Below are 17,458 nucleotides of genomic sequence, written 5' to 3'. Positions count from 1 at the left end.
TACACACTGAACTAAAATATAAGCTAGAAATTTTTGAAAAAGTGAAGAAATGTTAAATGAAAAATGTTAGTTTGCAAAATGATAGAAGTTTATGAATTTAGCCAGTATTTTTAATGATCCCAAATAAACACAAATACTATTTTATATTGTTATGAAAGATTGCAATTTCTTACATTGCATAATGTTATTAATAAAAGTAATAAGATCATACTCTTTTAAAGAATCTCATTTTGTTAATAAGTAAGTTAGAAAATACTTTGATCATCATAGAATCTCTAGTGTTAGCGATTTTTTTTTCTTTTATTTGTAAGGTTTAATGGCTATTGTAAAGTGCCTTAAAATGTTATAGACAAAGAAAATCCACTAATCTATAAACTACTATGTAACTGTTGTATTTCCTTGTGTATCAAAAAGGCATCACAAATTTTAAAACATAAAAAGCAGTATTTATTGTTAATGCAAATGATGTGAGACCCTTTCCCCAACTATAATTTAAAGATACTCAGAAGTCCAATTATCTTTTATTTAGCTCTAAAAACTTCAGAATCACAGCTGGATGGTTCATTTGAATGGATTGCTGCATAAAAAGGCCTGTTCTATTAGTTTTTTTTCTCTTTATTAGAAGTGTTTAGCATTTTGTTTTTTTGAAATTTTTTTCAAAATTTTTTAAATTTTAAACTTAAATACTAGAACTTAAATACACAATAAAAAAAGAAAAAAGAAACATTATAAACTTAAATATTAAAAAATAATTTAAAATAAGAAAAGAAAAAACTTTGTCATGTGCACAGTAGGACGAAAAAGAGGATTCAAAATATACGACAGTAAATTTCTATTTCAAGAAAGCCTGTACAATAAATACTACACATTGTGTTCAGAGCTGTCCATCTTTTCTTTGCTTCCTTGTAAATTTTCTTTTGTTCTCTGCTGTGTACTTTTTACTTTGTTCTTTTTTTTCCCCCTTCCTTCCTTCCCTCCCCCAAGAAGGCTGCAATTAAGCGCAGGTATCTTTATGTGCATGATGTATGCATGTGTGCATGTGTGTATACACATATACACATATATACATACATATACAAAAATACACATATTTACACAAATATATATACACATACGTATACGTGTACTTACATGTATATACATATAGTTAGATATCTATTCTCTTCCTCATCTGTGGACATAACCCCAGCTGTCTTACCAGAGAGAGAGAAAGAGAGAGAGAAAGCGTTTCAGCAAAGCTAATTCTTAATCACATCAGTTTAGTTTAATAGTATATAGACTGATCCATACCCTAAGTTATCCATTTCTGCAAAGAAGCTGGGGGGATGCATTTGTAGCCAAATGTCATAATTACATAGAAATCAATTTGAGTTTTAAAATTTTTTTAAAATTTACATTGTTGTAATTATTGTGTCTATTTTTTCTCATGGTTTCTAATTCACTTTGTATCTATTCATCTCAATCTTTCCTTCACATGCTTCTCAAAATTCTTGTTATTCATATATGTATATGTGTGTGTGTGTGTGTGTGTGTGTGTGTGTATATATATATATATATATATATATATATATATATATTTTTTTTTAGGCAATTGGAGTTAAGTGACTTGCCCAGGGTCACGCAGCTAGTAAGTGTCAAGTGTTTGGTCTAAGGCTGGATTTGAACTCAGGTCCTCCTGACTTCAGGGCTGGTGCTGTATCTACTGCGCCACCTAACTGCCCCCATTTTTCTTATGAATAATATATTTACAAATATTATTTCTCATTCATTTTTCTATATTTCATTAAATTCATATACCATAATTTGTTTAGCTATTCCTTAAACTTTGTTTCCAGATCTTTGCTATTACAAAAAGTGCTTCTATGAATGTTTTGGTACAAATGTGATGCTTTCTCTCTCTCTCTCTGTGTCTCTCTCTCTCTCTTTAATCTCTTTGATTTATATGACTTAAAATGAATTCTCTTGGTGAAAGCATATAGTATAATTCCCATTTTCCAGAATGATTGGACAACATTACATCTCCATTAATCAATTAATCAGCCAATCAATTCATCAGCAAATATTTAGTAAGGATCTAATGCAAGGGGTTCTTGACCTTTTTTTTTTCTTTCTCATGATCCTCCTAGTCGGGATAAACTTTTAAACCCCTCGTCTCAGAATAAGTTTTTTAAATTGTAAAATGAAATACATAGAATGACAAAGGAAGCCAGTTACAATGAAATATAATAATCAAAATGTTACAAAAACAAGTTCATGGACCACAGATTAAGAATCCCTGAATTCTGCCACGTTGAAGGTACTGTAGTAGGCACTAACTCGACAAATGATAGTATGCTTAGTAGTGAGAGGGAAGTTTGGTAGAGGGGTAGGTTTTGAGGGGGGAAATGAGTTTTGTTTTGGGTATAGAGAGAAAAGAGAAGCCCTCCCAATTTAGAATTAATGGTTGTGATGTGCATGAATATCTACAAAAGTAATCTGAAAAAGAGTGAAATGGGAGAAGAATCAAGAGAAAGTAGTGTCAAGAAAATCCAGGGAGGAGGCAATAATGTGCTACAGAGAGGTCAAGAATTTATTTTGTATATGTTCTGCATATAATTATATATGTTCATATTATGTCCTTGATAAGGGACTGTTTTATTTTTGTCTTTGTATCTTCAGTGTTCTGGCATGGAGCCAGGTACTTAGTAGGTACTTAATAGATGCTTGTTGATTGATTGACTATAAAATACTTTATTGGTATTGCATCAGTGGTAGAAATTTCTCAACAAAAATTAAATCATAAAGGTGGTACAAAAGGGAGAAGAAAATCCTTATGAGGAGGGAAAGGGCCTGTGGTAAATCCTTTTAAAGATAAGGAAAGAGAAGCTTAATAAAGGTAAATTACTTATGATGGGCACACAACTTAGAAGTTGTAGAGCTGTTCTCTGAAGCCCAGTCTTCTTCTTTCCATTTCAACATGCTGTTTTTGTTTACACACACACACACACACACACACACACACACACACACACACACAGAGAGAGAGAGAGAGAGAGAGAGAGGAGAGAGAAAGAAAAGATTCAGAAGGGAAATACATACATTTACCTGTTTGGTAAAAACCATCCTGTGTTTCTTTTTATTAACTTGTTTTCTTCTATCAATATTACTACTGCCCCTTCCATCTTACAATTTTTTATTATTTTAATTGCCTTTTGTATTATCTGTCTTTTTGTACAAGACTATTTGTGGTTATTGCCTAGCTACCAAAGGAAATTATGGAGACCAATCAGAAAGAGTGGGTGATAGAAGATAGTAGCCTGGGGATATTTAGCCCAATTATAAAATAGTCATAGAAGGTCTTATTAAAGAATTTTTTTCTTTTTTGTTGTGAATTACTCATCTATAATCATAAGCCTCTAGTAATATATACAAAAGATTATTCACTATGTTGTGTCTTGGTTTCCTCACCTGTAAAATGGAGATAATAAATAGCACCTTCAGGGGCAGCAAGGTGGTGCCAGGTGCATTGGGTAGAACACTGGCCCTGAAGTCAGGAGGACCTGAGTTCAAATGTGGCCTCAGACCAAACTCTTGACACTTATTAGCCGTGTGACCCTGGGCAAGTCACTTAACCCCAATTGCCTAAAAAAACAAACAAAAAACTAGCGCCTACCTCACCAGTTGTTGTAAGGATCAAATGAAATAATATATACAGTTCTTGCAAACTTTAAAATGCTATATAATATATATATTATTGGATTAGTAAGGAAAAACTTCAAAAGAAACTGTATCCATGCTTTCTTAACATTATTATTAGGTATTTACTGTTCAGTAGAAATTTATGAGTATTTTTCCCTTAGTCCCCATATAATTGAACCACATCTTACCTCTTTTGTTTTCTAATTAAAAAAGACTTTGTCAGTTACTTGCAGTTGGAAATATGGAATCCATTCGGATAGAAATTTATATTATTTTGTAATACCCTTGTTTAGATGTTCAGAATGCCAATCTAGATAATAATATTTTGATGGAGTAGCTTTGGTATTGCATGATGAAAATATTTACGTGTGTCATGTAAAATAACCCCAGGAAAACCTGTCCACTGTGAGGCAAACCATTGCCATGTGGGGAACAGAGAAGGCAAAGTTTGCTGTAGACAAAATAGCTGTTTAGGGATGATCCCTATGCTCCAGAAGCCCATTTTGAAGTGTGAAAAGAGGAGTAATTACTGAGTCATATCTGACTCTTTTGTTATTATTCTTTTGGGTGGAAATCCTGGAATGCATATTATCTTACAGGCAGTCCTCTCATAGAAATGAGGCTAGGATTCTGTATAGTTTTTACCTTGTAAAATTAATAGTTGATATCTAGAACTTTTTATATTGTCCTCTGCTTTAGGAGATCAGAAGGTGGCAAAATCCTCCAAATTAATTGTACATAGTAAAGTTCCATGTATTATTAATCTTAATAACTATATTTATTAATTTAATAACTATTAGTTTAATGAACTTTTGAGTAAGTTTGTTAAGGGTAAAAAGGAATATGCCTTTTGTTTTTAGCTCTCCATAAGTGATGTTTTGATTATATATGCTTTTCTAATAGATAATAGATTATGAAAAATGTAAATGTAAAAATTACTATAAACATGTATACATATCTGTTACAATTATGTGCATATATACACACATGTGTTTGTATTATTTACATGTCTAAACACATATGTATATAAGTGTGTATCCATACACACCTACGTATATACATACATACATACATACACATGGTAGAGGGGAGAGAGAACAACAAATGGCCAGCTTTCTATTTTGACCTAAATGCAATTGCATATCTGAGCAAACCTCATAAGTTAAAATACTTTTGTACCTGAATACTTTCCAATTAATTTTTATTATTAATCATTAATTGAAAGCTGTCATCCTTGACCTAAATATAAATAGATCATACTTCAGGGATCTTAATGCTCTATGTCTGTGTGCACACATGCATGCAAATCGAAAGCAGAGGAAGGACAATTTTAAAATGCAAAGAAGATAATTGGTACTAAGTTATATATGTGTTTACATATATATATATATCTGTGTGTGTGTGTATATATGTATATGTATGTGTGTGTGTGTGTGTATATATATATATTCATTATAGCATTCCCAGAGTCAGGTATCTAGTGAACATTATTAGATATGTTTAAAAGAGCTATTGGCATCAGAGTTAACACTGGTTTATCAAGGAGTAGTCTACCCATAATGAGTGAGAACATTAGCTTCATAAGCTGGTATGACATTTTAGATTTAATCTCTGTTACAGTATTTAGGATTGTTTGATTTTTATCGGCTGAATGAAATTTGTGTATCTTATAATGTAGATGTGAATTTTGAAAAGTGTGTAAAGCTATTCTCTCTCATCTTACAATTGTAGCTATTAAATGTGACAGTTATGTTAACTCCAATATGAGCATTTTTAACCTAGAAACTACCCTCCAAAAACTACTGTTTTTTTTTTTTTATATCAAACTAGGTGTTCTTTTGGTGTTATTCTTAAACATAATGTTATCATAAATACACATGCACATACATGTAATTATTTTCTCATAGATTTCTTATATGTTTTGTCTGTTAGACAATTAGAATGTGAATTCTTTGGGAGCAGGGACTACCTTGCTTTTCTATTTCCTTCCCAAGTGTTTAACACAGCGCTTTTCATATAGTAAGTGTTTTAATAAATGCTTTTTAAAATTTTTTATTAATTTCTATTTCTCTTGAGCACAGTAAGTCCTCTTGATTAGAAAATCATCTTAGTACAAGAAGGGGAAGGGGAACAAGCATTTATTAAGCATCTACTATGTGCCAGGTACCGTGCTAAGTGCTTTACAGATATTATCTCATTTGATGCTTACAACAGTCTTGTGAGGTAGGTGCTTATTATTATTATTCCCATTTTTAATTGAGATAGATGAAGCAGACTAAAGTTAAGTGACTAGAGTCACATACCTATTAAGTATCTGAGGTCAAATTTGAACCCTAGTCTTCCTGACTTCAAGCCATTACACCACCTAGCTGCATGCTGTAAAAACAATCAGTCTGCCTATCTAATAGTAGTGATATACTTGGGTATGTCTGTTAGAAACAATCTTTGCTACAATAAGTGATAGTGGATCCTATAATAATTTGAAAGTCCTATTGATAGGGCATAATTGATTTTTTGTAGGATATTTACTGTCTGTGATATATTAACATGTCTTTTGCATAAATGGTTTTATAATGGAATGTCACAAAAGGTTACTGCCTCAACTCAACTAGGTAGTATTTCGTGACTTCTTAGATGTTTTTCTTTTAATTTCTTCTCATCTCCCTCTTTCATGTGTACTATAGCAGTTTCCATGTAAGATAAGATACTGTAAGTATTAAAAAAAATTTTGATTTATTTTTGTTTCTACTAAATGGAGGACCTAATTTAAATTTCTAAGGCTAAATGGATCTAATTTAAAGCCTAATTTAAGAAATCTCTGTGAAGTTATCTTTTTCAGAGGTCTTACTATAAGTGTTAATCCCCCTCTTCCCCTTCCTCATTATGTTCATTGTAATAAATGTTTAAGTGATTTTCATCTGTTTATCCACTCTATGATGGAAAGCATGATTTTGTAATTATAATTTATTTCAGAAAAAAGATTAGTAGATGTAGTATTTTAATCTTATGTGGTTTTTACGAAAGGTTTTTATATAAATGTGACCATGGAAGTATATAACTTCCATGACTACATTTGTGAAATTCCAGCAGAATTCCAGCTTTGTAGTTAAAGGAATTTATTCCTACCTTTGTGATCTTATTGCCATAGTTCGTGATGGATATATACATATGGTATGTAACTCCCATCTCAGAGTAAATTGTATACTGTATTCTATATAAGAATCACTAATCTTTTCAAACAGCATTATTTAGCAGGCAAGTACATGTCTTTAAGGCCTATTCATATTCTATAGTTTCTTTATTTTCATCTTTATCCTTTAGCTTTGACACTTTCTCCCTTTTTACAGATTTGTTGGTGGAGGTAGTTGAGCATTTAATCAGTGGTTCTTTGACATGCATGTTGTTTTCAGTATAACAGTTCATACATAGTGTGGGATGTATTTTAGGGATAAGGCCCTTTGTAACAATAGACTCCAACAAAATCCTTCTCCTGTACATTTTAGTGTCATGATGGCAACCTCTATTCTTGACCACTAGTATCTGGCAGATCGTTCCAAGCTGGAAAGACTTTGTGTACAAACTTCAATATAGGTTTTACTTCTGTTGTCTGAGAGTTGTGTAACCAAATTTGGAGAGGATATTTACAATTATTTTTGTCTATAATAATTCTCAAAGACAATCTATAAAATTCTAAAGGGTAGCATACATGCAGCGTAACCCCAGCTCCTTGAAATATTGAAGTATAGCCTTTCTCATTGTAGCATGTACCATTATAAGTGAAAATTTGAAATAGATTCTTGGATTTTTTTCAAATTTTTTGCTTAAAGTGATAGCAAGTAAATGTTTTGAACATGGCAATTATTTTGCTTTCTTTCAGTCATGTAGTTAAATTGCATTTTGGCTTAATTAAGATATCAGTATTCCCAAAGCTATAGTGTTATGATATTCTAATGACAGGAAAACCTTTACAGGATTAAATTTGCATCTGAATATGAAGGCCAGCAATAAATTTTTGTTTTTGAGTCCTTTAGAATTTGAGGAGTGTGTGTATGTGTGTGTGTGTGTGTATACACAAGATGGGATTTTTAACATTTTAACATTTATATTTTAACATATCCTGAATTTATCCCTCGTAGATATTAGGTTTTATTTAAAGGTAACCAGTATTACTGATGTGGATGACAGAATGCTATTTACTCATAATACTCAGACAAGTATTTGCTACTGTATAATGGAAATTGTTCTTCCCTTTAGTTGAATTTTTTCCCACTCCTTTACAGATGCTTGTAACTACACCTGAAAAATGGGATGTAGTAACAAGAAAAAGTGTTGGAGATGTAGCCCTTTCCCAACTTGTAAAGCTTCTGATTCTTGATGAAGTTCATCTGCTGCACGAAGATAGAGGACCTGTATTGGAAAGCCTAGTTGCACGAACCTTACGACAGGTAAGAGAAAGTTATTTTATTTCATTCATTTGGGTAATTGAATGATTTTGATTATTTGAAATGGATCTTTTGTCAGATCCTGATATATGAATTCTCTTACTCCAAATGGCAACACCTTCATGCATATTGGAAGAACATATTAGTATGTAGCATTTTATAAGGGCAGTAATTATTTTACAGTAAAGAAATGCGAAATATTTTCTATTAATTTATCTAACACTTGAACCAGTTTTCCCTATTTTCCAAATATTTTCATCATCTGTTTTCTAAGTATTTTTCATCATCTAAGACACATAAAGCAAAATTTAAATTATATAACAACATAAAATATTGACTTGGCAAAATAGAAATTTATTATATCATTTTAAAGAAATATGACCCCCGATTCAAATTATAAGAACAAAAGACAATCTCCATTTGATAAATAGTCAAAGGATATGAATAGGCGTTTTTCAGGGAAAGAAACACAAACTATCAATAGCCATATGAAAAAGCTATTGATAGCTGCATGAAAAAATGCTCCAAATTGCTAATAATTGGGGAACTGCAAATCAAAACAACTTCAGGGGCCCTCCTTGTATCTCTTAGATTGGTAAAGCTGCCAAAAAAAAAAAAGTAAGTGATATGTGCTAGAGGAGTTATGGAAAAACAGGCACATTAATGTGCTGCTGGTGAAGCTGTGAACTGGTCCAGTCATTCTGAAAAGCAGTTTAGAATTATGCTCTAAAAGCTATTAAAGTGTGCATACTTCTTTACCCAGCCATACCACTTACAGTTTTCTATATACAAAAGAGATCAAAGAATGAGGAAAAGGGCCCATATGTACAAAACTAATAATAGGAACTTACTTTGCATAGGTGAAATTTTGGAAATTTTGAGTGTGCCAGTTAATTGGGGAATAGCTGAACAAATTATGTTATATATATATGTGATGGAATATCATTGACTGTGAGAAATGATGAAGGGGATGGTTTCAGAGGAACCCATAAAGATGCAGGGTGAAGTGAACAGAACCCAGAGAAACAGCAATATTGTAAAGACAAGCAACTTTGAAAGACTTAGGAACTCTGCTGAACACAATGACCAATCACCATAGAAGAGGATTCATAATCAAACATGTTACCCATCTGAGAGACGATGAGAACTGATGCGCTCAGTGCAGATTGAGACATTTTTTGGACGTGAACATTTCAGGAATTTATTTTGCTTAACTATACGTGTTTGTAACAGGTTTTGTTTTTCTTCCATTGCCGTTGAGTGGGAGATTTTCTTGCTTTCTTAATGGGGGTGGAGGAGAAACACCTGGGAAGGAGAGAAGGCACACTTTCATGGATTGAAAAAAAATTAATTTGAAAAATAAAGATAGGGATTTTCTAAATTGTTACAAAGTACTCATATGTTGTTATGGTACGTGGAAAATGAGTTTAGTTTATTTGTTATTCCCCTTATTTTGGTTTATTTGTTATTCCCCTTATTTTGGTTTATTTGTTTTTCCCCTTATTTTCTTATTATGAACAAAATGTAACTCAGTGGATTAATAGATTAATCTTAATCTATGTAACATGGATTTGATTGAATATGAAAAAATGAACTTGTAACCTAGCATGAGATTATGCTTCTGGTTTTCTAGAAAATGTTTTCAAATTAACAAGTTGTGAACATAGTAATAATTCCTGATAACCATCATGCTAGACTCAAGCTATTGTATTGTATGCTGCAGACTGTCTTTGAAGTAAGAAGTCATGTAAAGGATTGTTAATATGTTAGCAGAGACTGACAGCAAACCTGATGAAAACCATGACAAAATCTACAGTTGTTTATGTAGTAAAACTCTACATGCACCCACAGACTTCAATTTAGGACTTTGTTCTAAAAGGTTGTTTTTAGGTTAGTTATTTGCAACTTGAACAGTAGAAACATTATTTTTAGTGGTGGTTGGTTTCTCAAGCTAACTCATAAAAGGCATAATATAGAAGAAATATTACAAGGAATATAATAATATCAAAGTATGTTGAGTTCTAGTAAGTTCACAAAAGAGAAAAAGAAATTAAATGTTTTTTTGATATGTTGAATTTTGATGCTTAAGAAAAGGCTATTTAATAATTCATTTCAATAAGCATTAAGTGTCCACTGTAAGCCAGGTATGGTGCCAGGCACTGGAAATACAAAGATCCTTATACTATAATGGGGATGGGGCAGAGTGGTAGCAGTAAAATTTGTGCACAAATAAATAGATTCAAAGTTTAATTGTGGGTAGGGACTGGAGATACAGTAACACTTGGGAGAATATGGAGTGCCTCTTTCAGGAGGTTGCATACTTGGGCTGAATTTGGTGGGGACCTAGGGATTTTTATTAGCAAGTAGTACTTAAGTACCTGCTAACTTGTCAGGCACTGTGTTACTTAGGGGTCAAGGTGAAGAAGGAAAAGCGTTTTAGACTTGGGTAACATTCTGGGCAAAGGCACAGAAATGGAAAATATATTAGTTCTACACTTATAAATTAATAATTTTTAGAGACAAGGGAATATTTTACCAGTAGTTAGTCAAAAATCATGACTCCACAAGACATGGATAGTAACTTCATTCATCACAAGAGAAAGGCACATGTATGGGACTCCTTATACCGAGGAGCCTGTGATACAAGAGCCTTGGATATCTATGGGGTACAACAAAAAGGGGAGGTCTCATGGGAGGAGTGGAGAGCAACGCCTTCCCAAATGAGAGTTTGGGCATGGGAGGAGAAAGGGAGCAGTAGGGAATGGGGAGCAAGAGGGAGCAGGAGGATTGGGAATGACCAACCATGGAAGGAGGATTTGCTTATCTGTCTGCATCAACAGTTTATCAGTCTGGGCTAGAGTGGCCAAGCCAGTCTTACAGCTTACTCAGCTTCAAGGGCACTGAGAGTTTAATCGAGTTCAGTTGTAAAAGATCACTGTTACGTTAGTTTATGGGGGTGGGGGAGGCTTCGTCTCTGGAATATAGGGCAACTCAAGAAAACAATTTTAGGGGGACCCTTAAAACAGTTAATTCAGGAATATAAGGAAACAATAGTAGAAAGCAATTAAAACTTTATAGGTATGAGTAATAATAATAATAATAATAATGATAATAATAAAAGTGTGGACTCAGGCACCCCAAAGGAGTTCTCTTTATCTTTAAATTGCTTGGCCATTGCTTGGAGAATGGCTTATGAATGTCTTCTCCCAGGAGAGAACTTTGGTACTGAGAGTTTTACCATTTTCTTCTGAGATTGTTTGTGTGAATGTTAGCCTAGATTTTTGGAAAGAGATAAGGGATGTGTTGTATAAGGGAGCAAAATCTTGAATATTCAAGGATTCTAATACTTGGAGAAGGTGGGATGGGTGGACAAGTAGTATCTCCCCTATCAACAGGTGTGTATATAAATTTGTTTATGTGATATGTGTTTTCTAGTATGCAATGTCAATTCACTTACAAAGTATCGTGCTCCAGTTACAAAAATTCTAGATAGCAAATATAGTCTCATATGAATTATTGGAAGCACCATAGCAGCCACATTATAGAGTAAATCACAACAGTATTAGTTCATCTGGCCTTGCCACAGCATTTCAATCTTAGCAAGTTCAGGTTTTTTTCCCCTCTAAAATCTATCTTATGTCCCCCATTTCTTTTGAAGGCATCACACTATCCTTCCAGTCATTAAGGTTTATAACCTTGGAGTTGTCCTTGACTATTCATTCTCCCACACCGTCTAATATCAATCAGTCATCATTCTGTACTCATTTATTAAGCTTTTATTCTGTGCTAGACTAGGTATTAGAGATTCATTTCATTTTTGTGTTTGAATCCTAGTGCTTTGCACATAAAATATGCATTATAAATGTTTAAAAGCTGCTGTGCAGGCAGGCTGAAGTTATTGCTGACTTCACCCCATATTCTGCTTAGGTAAACATGGGGGAGGGGAATGAGGACACATCATGGCACAGGAAATTATATTATCAACATTCCAAATAATAAAAGAAAGATTTTACTTAATTTAATAAACTTAAATATCTGAGGCATTAGAATAAACAAAACTTCTTTTTCCATTGCCCTCTAATTCTTTCTTTCTTATCAGCAGTTGCTGAGCTGTGATCATCCGCTCTTGCTGTCACTACACAGGATGAGTCACTCTAATCAGGGACATAAAGTTAGAAGTAGAAGAGAAAACAAGTCATAGGATCATAAGCTCTTAGCTTTAGTGATGAAAGACGTCTTCAAGGCTATGAAATCTAAAAATAATTAATTGCATTTATTATCATGTTGTCTGGTCCTCACATCTGTCACCTTCCTGCTCTTCTTGAAGAATAAATTCGCAATGTAATTCATGTAAAAAAAAAAAAAGGCTATGAAGTCTAACCCCTGCATTTCTGAAGCTGAGAGAAGTGAAGTGATTTAAATAGGGTCACATACTAAGTGTAACAAAGTTTAAAAATCTTCACATTTGGCTGATGGATCTAATACCAGAGTTGTAGTACCTCTGCCAATGTCACCTACATTTTAGCCAAAATTTGGCCAGTTTCACAAGTCTAGGAAAGACTAGAAAGCGCTTTCTAAATACAGACCATAGTGTTGTTAAAATGTTAAGAGCTGGAAGCTATGTCAGTGCTTACTTACAACTATTAAAGTGTGAAAGAGACCAAAAATTGTTATTACCTTGTGATAAGTCAAATTAGAAATGTTAATATGGTTTGAGATGGATTCAAGTTGCAGAAAAATTAAGGATGGTGTTTTGTTTTGTTTTGTTTTGTTTTGTTTTGTTTTGTTTTGTTTTCTTCCCCCTATTGCAGTTTCACACAACAAGTAAGATTCAGGTAATTTCAGATTTGATATTTTCATTTTGCAATTTTAATTGTACACATATTTTGATAATAAGTACTATTAACTTTTCCTTTCAGTATTTTTCATACTTTTAATTTTCCTTCAAATATATGTTTAAAATACTTCTTGGTTACATATGACATTTACTATATTGGAGGCATGATACCTTTTTGCGGTTGGTTATAGATTGTACAACTACAGAGAAAAGGGGAGTGGGACACTTAGCCATCTGATTTTATAATAGGACTCATGGAAAAATAGAATTTGGTGTGCAGTCTGTTTCTGTAAAACCATCATTCTTTTTATTGAAATGAATCAGTATTTAATGCTAACTATTTCCAGTAGATGGTAGTATTGTATTTAGCAGAATAGCATTTTCAGGGAGCTTATAGGCACTCCTGGCATAGTATGAAATCTATAGGATTTTGAAAGTTTCTATACAGTGGGCTTGTATACTTCAGAGCAATTAAAGTAATACATATGGGAAAAGCATTAGTTAACTTAAACTGAAATTAATTTAAATTTTAGCACCGAGCTGATTTAAGAATAGTTGTATCTTTATGTCAATTCAGAAAAGACTAAATAGGATTTTCACCTCCATTAATTAAAGTTCCTTATAAAACTTTGCATTATGTTTGGACCCTGAAGAATAATCAGTCATATTTTTTGTGTCATTATTTTATGTGTGTCTTTTTTGCATTTCATCTAAGAATATATGCCTGGTTAACTAATATACAAAAATAAAGGTGTGTGATAAAAATACTAACACACAGTGAAAGGCATGTTATGCTTTTTTTTTTTGTTTCAAATTTTAAAATGTAGATGATTTAAATTGACTTTTAGTAGAAAATTTTCTGTTTTCTCTTCCAGGGTATTATAGATTTAACATCAAAAGAATTTTTAAAATAAGAACTTGTATTTGATGGTTAAAGTTACATAGCTGCAACAGTAACAGGAATGTGAAGCTAAAATGATCCACTTTTTTCCCCAAATAAAAATGAGCATGACTCCGTAGTGGCAGCATCTTGTGATTTATTAGCATATAATCTCCGGAGGGCAGAGATTGTTTCACTTTTGTTTCTGGTCTGTAGGACAGTGCCCGACATAGTCAATTCTTTAAAAATGCTCAAGTGACTGATTTTTAGTAGGTTTTCAAAGGATACTAATAATTTTTTGTTGAGTTGGAGATTTGTTTCTATTTTATAGATATCAAGATCTGCTTAAATAGTTAAAACTTTCTCTTTTTTTTTTTTACCAAGGAGTTTATAATTGGGTCAATGTCACAATATTCATTTTTGCATTCCTCTGTAGTTTAGTGTGATTTTGCCATCTTTATCCATCTAACAAAACAATTTAATAGCTGTATCTGAAAAAAAACTTGTGGAGCAGTGATAGTGGTGCTGGTAGGGTTGATATGATAACAGAAAGTTTATAAATAAAAACTGGCAAAAAGGGCACTCTTTTTAAAGATATTAGGATTAACCTTTTTTTTTTTCAGTTATCTGTGACTTTTTGCCATTCTAAATTAGAGTAAATTTCTTGAGTAAAAAAATGTTTGTTGCTTTTTGTAGACCTAGTTTCTGTGTCCATCCTTCAGCACTCAGTTTTATCTTGGTGTCTTCTAAGAAATTTGTTAATAGCATTTAACCCTAGTGTCAGTATTTCCTGAAGTCCTGCTGAACAAAAGGTCACTTAGGTTATGCTTTTTAATTTTGACTCTCCAATTATTTTTAAGTGCTTTGTGGACGATGTCCAGATCTGATTGTTCTTTCAGATAATTTAAAGTGCTGCCTTATGTACCTACCAGGCATGTAGCATATACTCAACAGACGTAAATGTTAAATTCATATAAGTATAAATACACCTGTGGCCTTGAGGCGACATGTGGCCTTCTAGTCTTTGGGTGCGGCCTTTTAACTGACTCCTAGTTTTACAGAACAAATCCTTTTGTAGGGGGATTTGTTCTTTGAAGTTTGGATTCAGTCAGAGGGCCACACTAGAGGACCTAAAGGGCAATATGTGGCTTCGAGGCTGCAGGTTTCCAACCCCTGCCTTAGAAAAACAAATAAGTTTGTACATTGGAAAAATAAAAGAATGTGGAAAAAACAATAATATAAAAAAATATTGAATTTTGTCATTGTGCATTATACCCAGATTTTTCTTCCAAGGTATTGCTATAATAGTGACAAGTTCACATTCTATTCTGTTTATTATTTTATACTTAATTTTTTTTTCAATTAACAAGCATTTATTTTCCCTTTCCAATTCCTCCCACCCCAGTGGAATAAAAGAAAAACTAAAAACTAAACCCTTATAATAAATATATGTAGTCAAGCAAAACAAATTCCCATATTAACCATAACCATGCAAAATTGTGTATCTCATTTTGCACATTTAATCCATAACCTCTCAGTCAGGAGATTGATACATTCTTCATCATTACAGCACTGGAATTGTGATTGGTCATTACATGGATCAGAATTAGTAATTTTTTAAATTGTTCATTTTTACAGTGTTGTTGCTGTAGTATAAATTGTTCTCCTAGTGTCTCTTATTTCGCTTTGCATCACTTTATTCAAGTCTTCTCAGTTTCTCAGAAATCATACATTTAATCATTTCTTATGCAATAGTATTTATTACATATTTATTTCGTAATTTTTAAGTAATTTACGTTTAGGGAAAGCTTTCTATACTCTTTCCTAAAATGTTTGAGTAATGATTTTTCTTTAGCATGAAGTTTATTTTGAAGGACATATTTGCTGTTTTTATCATTTGATCAGTGATAAGCTAAGCTTATATAAGGATGATAGTGTAAGTTATCATTCATTAACACCATAGTGTGATAGCTGACTTAGAGTCCTTCCCTTCTTCCCTCTAGATTCGCAGTCTAGAAGCCATCTTAATTATCCTCCTTTCCTCTAGTCTCTCCCACTCCAATCTCTGTTCCACAGAGCTGCTAAAGTGTGATATTCCTAAAACACAGGTATGACTATGTCACTCAGTAAACATCAAACCGTTTGCTCCCTTATTGCTTCTAGGATGAAATACAGACTCTGGAGGCAGAAAGATACTGAGCCCATAATTGAAATTAAAGACTCTAACTGTGAGGGTGGAGAAATAGAAAGACATTCTTCACATTCACTTATGTGTTCAATGCATTTAAAAAATTAATACTCAGTTCTACCCTTATTAAATGTTTACTTCTTGGAGACCATTGCAATAGCCTTCTAATTGATCTCCCTACTTGAATTATCTCCCTCCTCCAATCTGTCCTCCACACAGCCTACAAAGTGATTTTTCCTAAAGCTAGGTCTGACTATGCCACCCTTACTCAATAAATTCAATTATAAAGTCCTTTGTTATTTAAAGCTCTTCACAACATGGCTGCTTCATACTTTTCTGTTCTTCTTATGCTTTATTCCCCACCCCATGTACTCTACAATACAGTTATACTGGCCTAGTTGCAGATTCTCAAACCTGACATGCCATATTCCATCAGTCTGCACTGGCTATCCCTCTTGCCTGGAATGATCTTCCCATTACCCCTGCCACCTAAAATACCTGGCTTACTTGAAGAATTAGCTCAGATACCACCTTCAGTAAACCTTCCTTGCTCACCCTAGCAACTCGTGTCCTCTCCTTTCAGATTACCTTTTATCCACTCTGTGTGGATCTTGTATGTTCTTATTTAATGATGTTTTGTCTGCTCCATTAGTGCAATGTCCATGAGAGCAGGGACTGTTCTGGGTTTTTTTTTTGTTTGTTTTTTGGTCCCCAGTGCTTAGTAGGGTAGGGTGCCTGGCACATAATAAGCACTTAATATGTATGTTTGATTCCTACTGTTCTTTGCAAGGTCTGTTATTTTTTTTATTTTAGTGAGAAGACATTTTTAAAGAACTTATTCTGTATGCCAAGCACTGTAATAAGCTCTGGGAGTACAAATAGATAATATGAGAGTCCCTGCTTTAATTGGCAGCTGTAACACACATAAGAGAGTTCAGTTGCAGGAAGGGAACTAAAATAATCTAGTTAACAGCCCTGGTGAGAAAATGGGAAGCAGTTGGTTTTGTTTTTTGTTTTGTTTTGTTTTGTTTTTTATTTTCACAGAACCATGTCATTTTTATTTGTGTACTATCTTTAATTTTTAAAAAAAATTTGTATTCTGAAATAATAAACAGCATTGCCATTCATACAATAAAATACAAAAAGATTGTACTTGAAACAGTGGATTACTACTTCATACCACTTGCTTTCAAAATTGCCCTTCTTGTTGATTGTTTCCTTCTGAACTTATTACTCTTCTATGCATTTTAAAAAATGTTTAATGACCCTCTTTATTGGGTCTTAGGGGAGGCTGATACTATGCACAACCTGTCTTCTCAAATTAAAACCAGCACAGGGGAAACCTTATAACAAATAAACATCATAAAGCAAAATATATCTGTACCGTATTATATTCAAAAATGTATTTTTCTTTTTGTGTCTTTGGTTCTATC

At 33.0% G+C, this 17,458-nt stretch overlaps 1 protein-coding gene across 2 annotated transcripts in view; it reads left to right on the top strand.

The window, feature by feature from the left end:
• Window positions 1-17,458, top strand: part of ASCC3 (activating signal cointegrator 1 complex subunit 3) — a 366,855-nt gene that overhangs the window by 75,349 nt on the left and 274,048 nt on the right. For both annotated transcript variants that reach the window (XM_027855178.1, XM_027855187.1), the window contains exon 11: window positions 7,959-8,123. In XM_027855178.1, the coding sequence (XP_027710979.1) occupies window positions 7,959-8,123 (165 nt within the window). The remainder of the gene's footprint in view (window positions 1-7,958; window positions 8,124-17,458) is intronic.

The sequence above is a fragment of the Vombatus ursinus genome, unplaced genomic scaffold (genome assembly GCF_900497805.2).
Source record: "Vombatus ursinus unplaced genomic scaffold, bare-nosed wombat genome assembly UNPS02000582.1, whole genome shotgun sequence".
NCBI classification, from domain to species: domain Eukaryota; kingdom Metazoa; phylum Chordata; class Mammalia; order Diprotodontia; family Vombatidae; genus Vombatus; species Vombatus ursinus.
The sequence above is the reverse complement of the archived record's forward strand: the minus strand, read 5'-3'. Positions and strand labels throughout refer to the sequence as shown.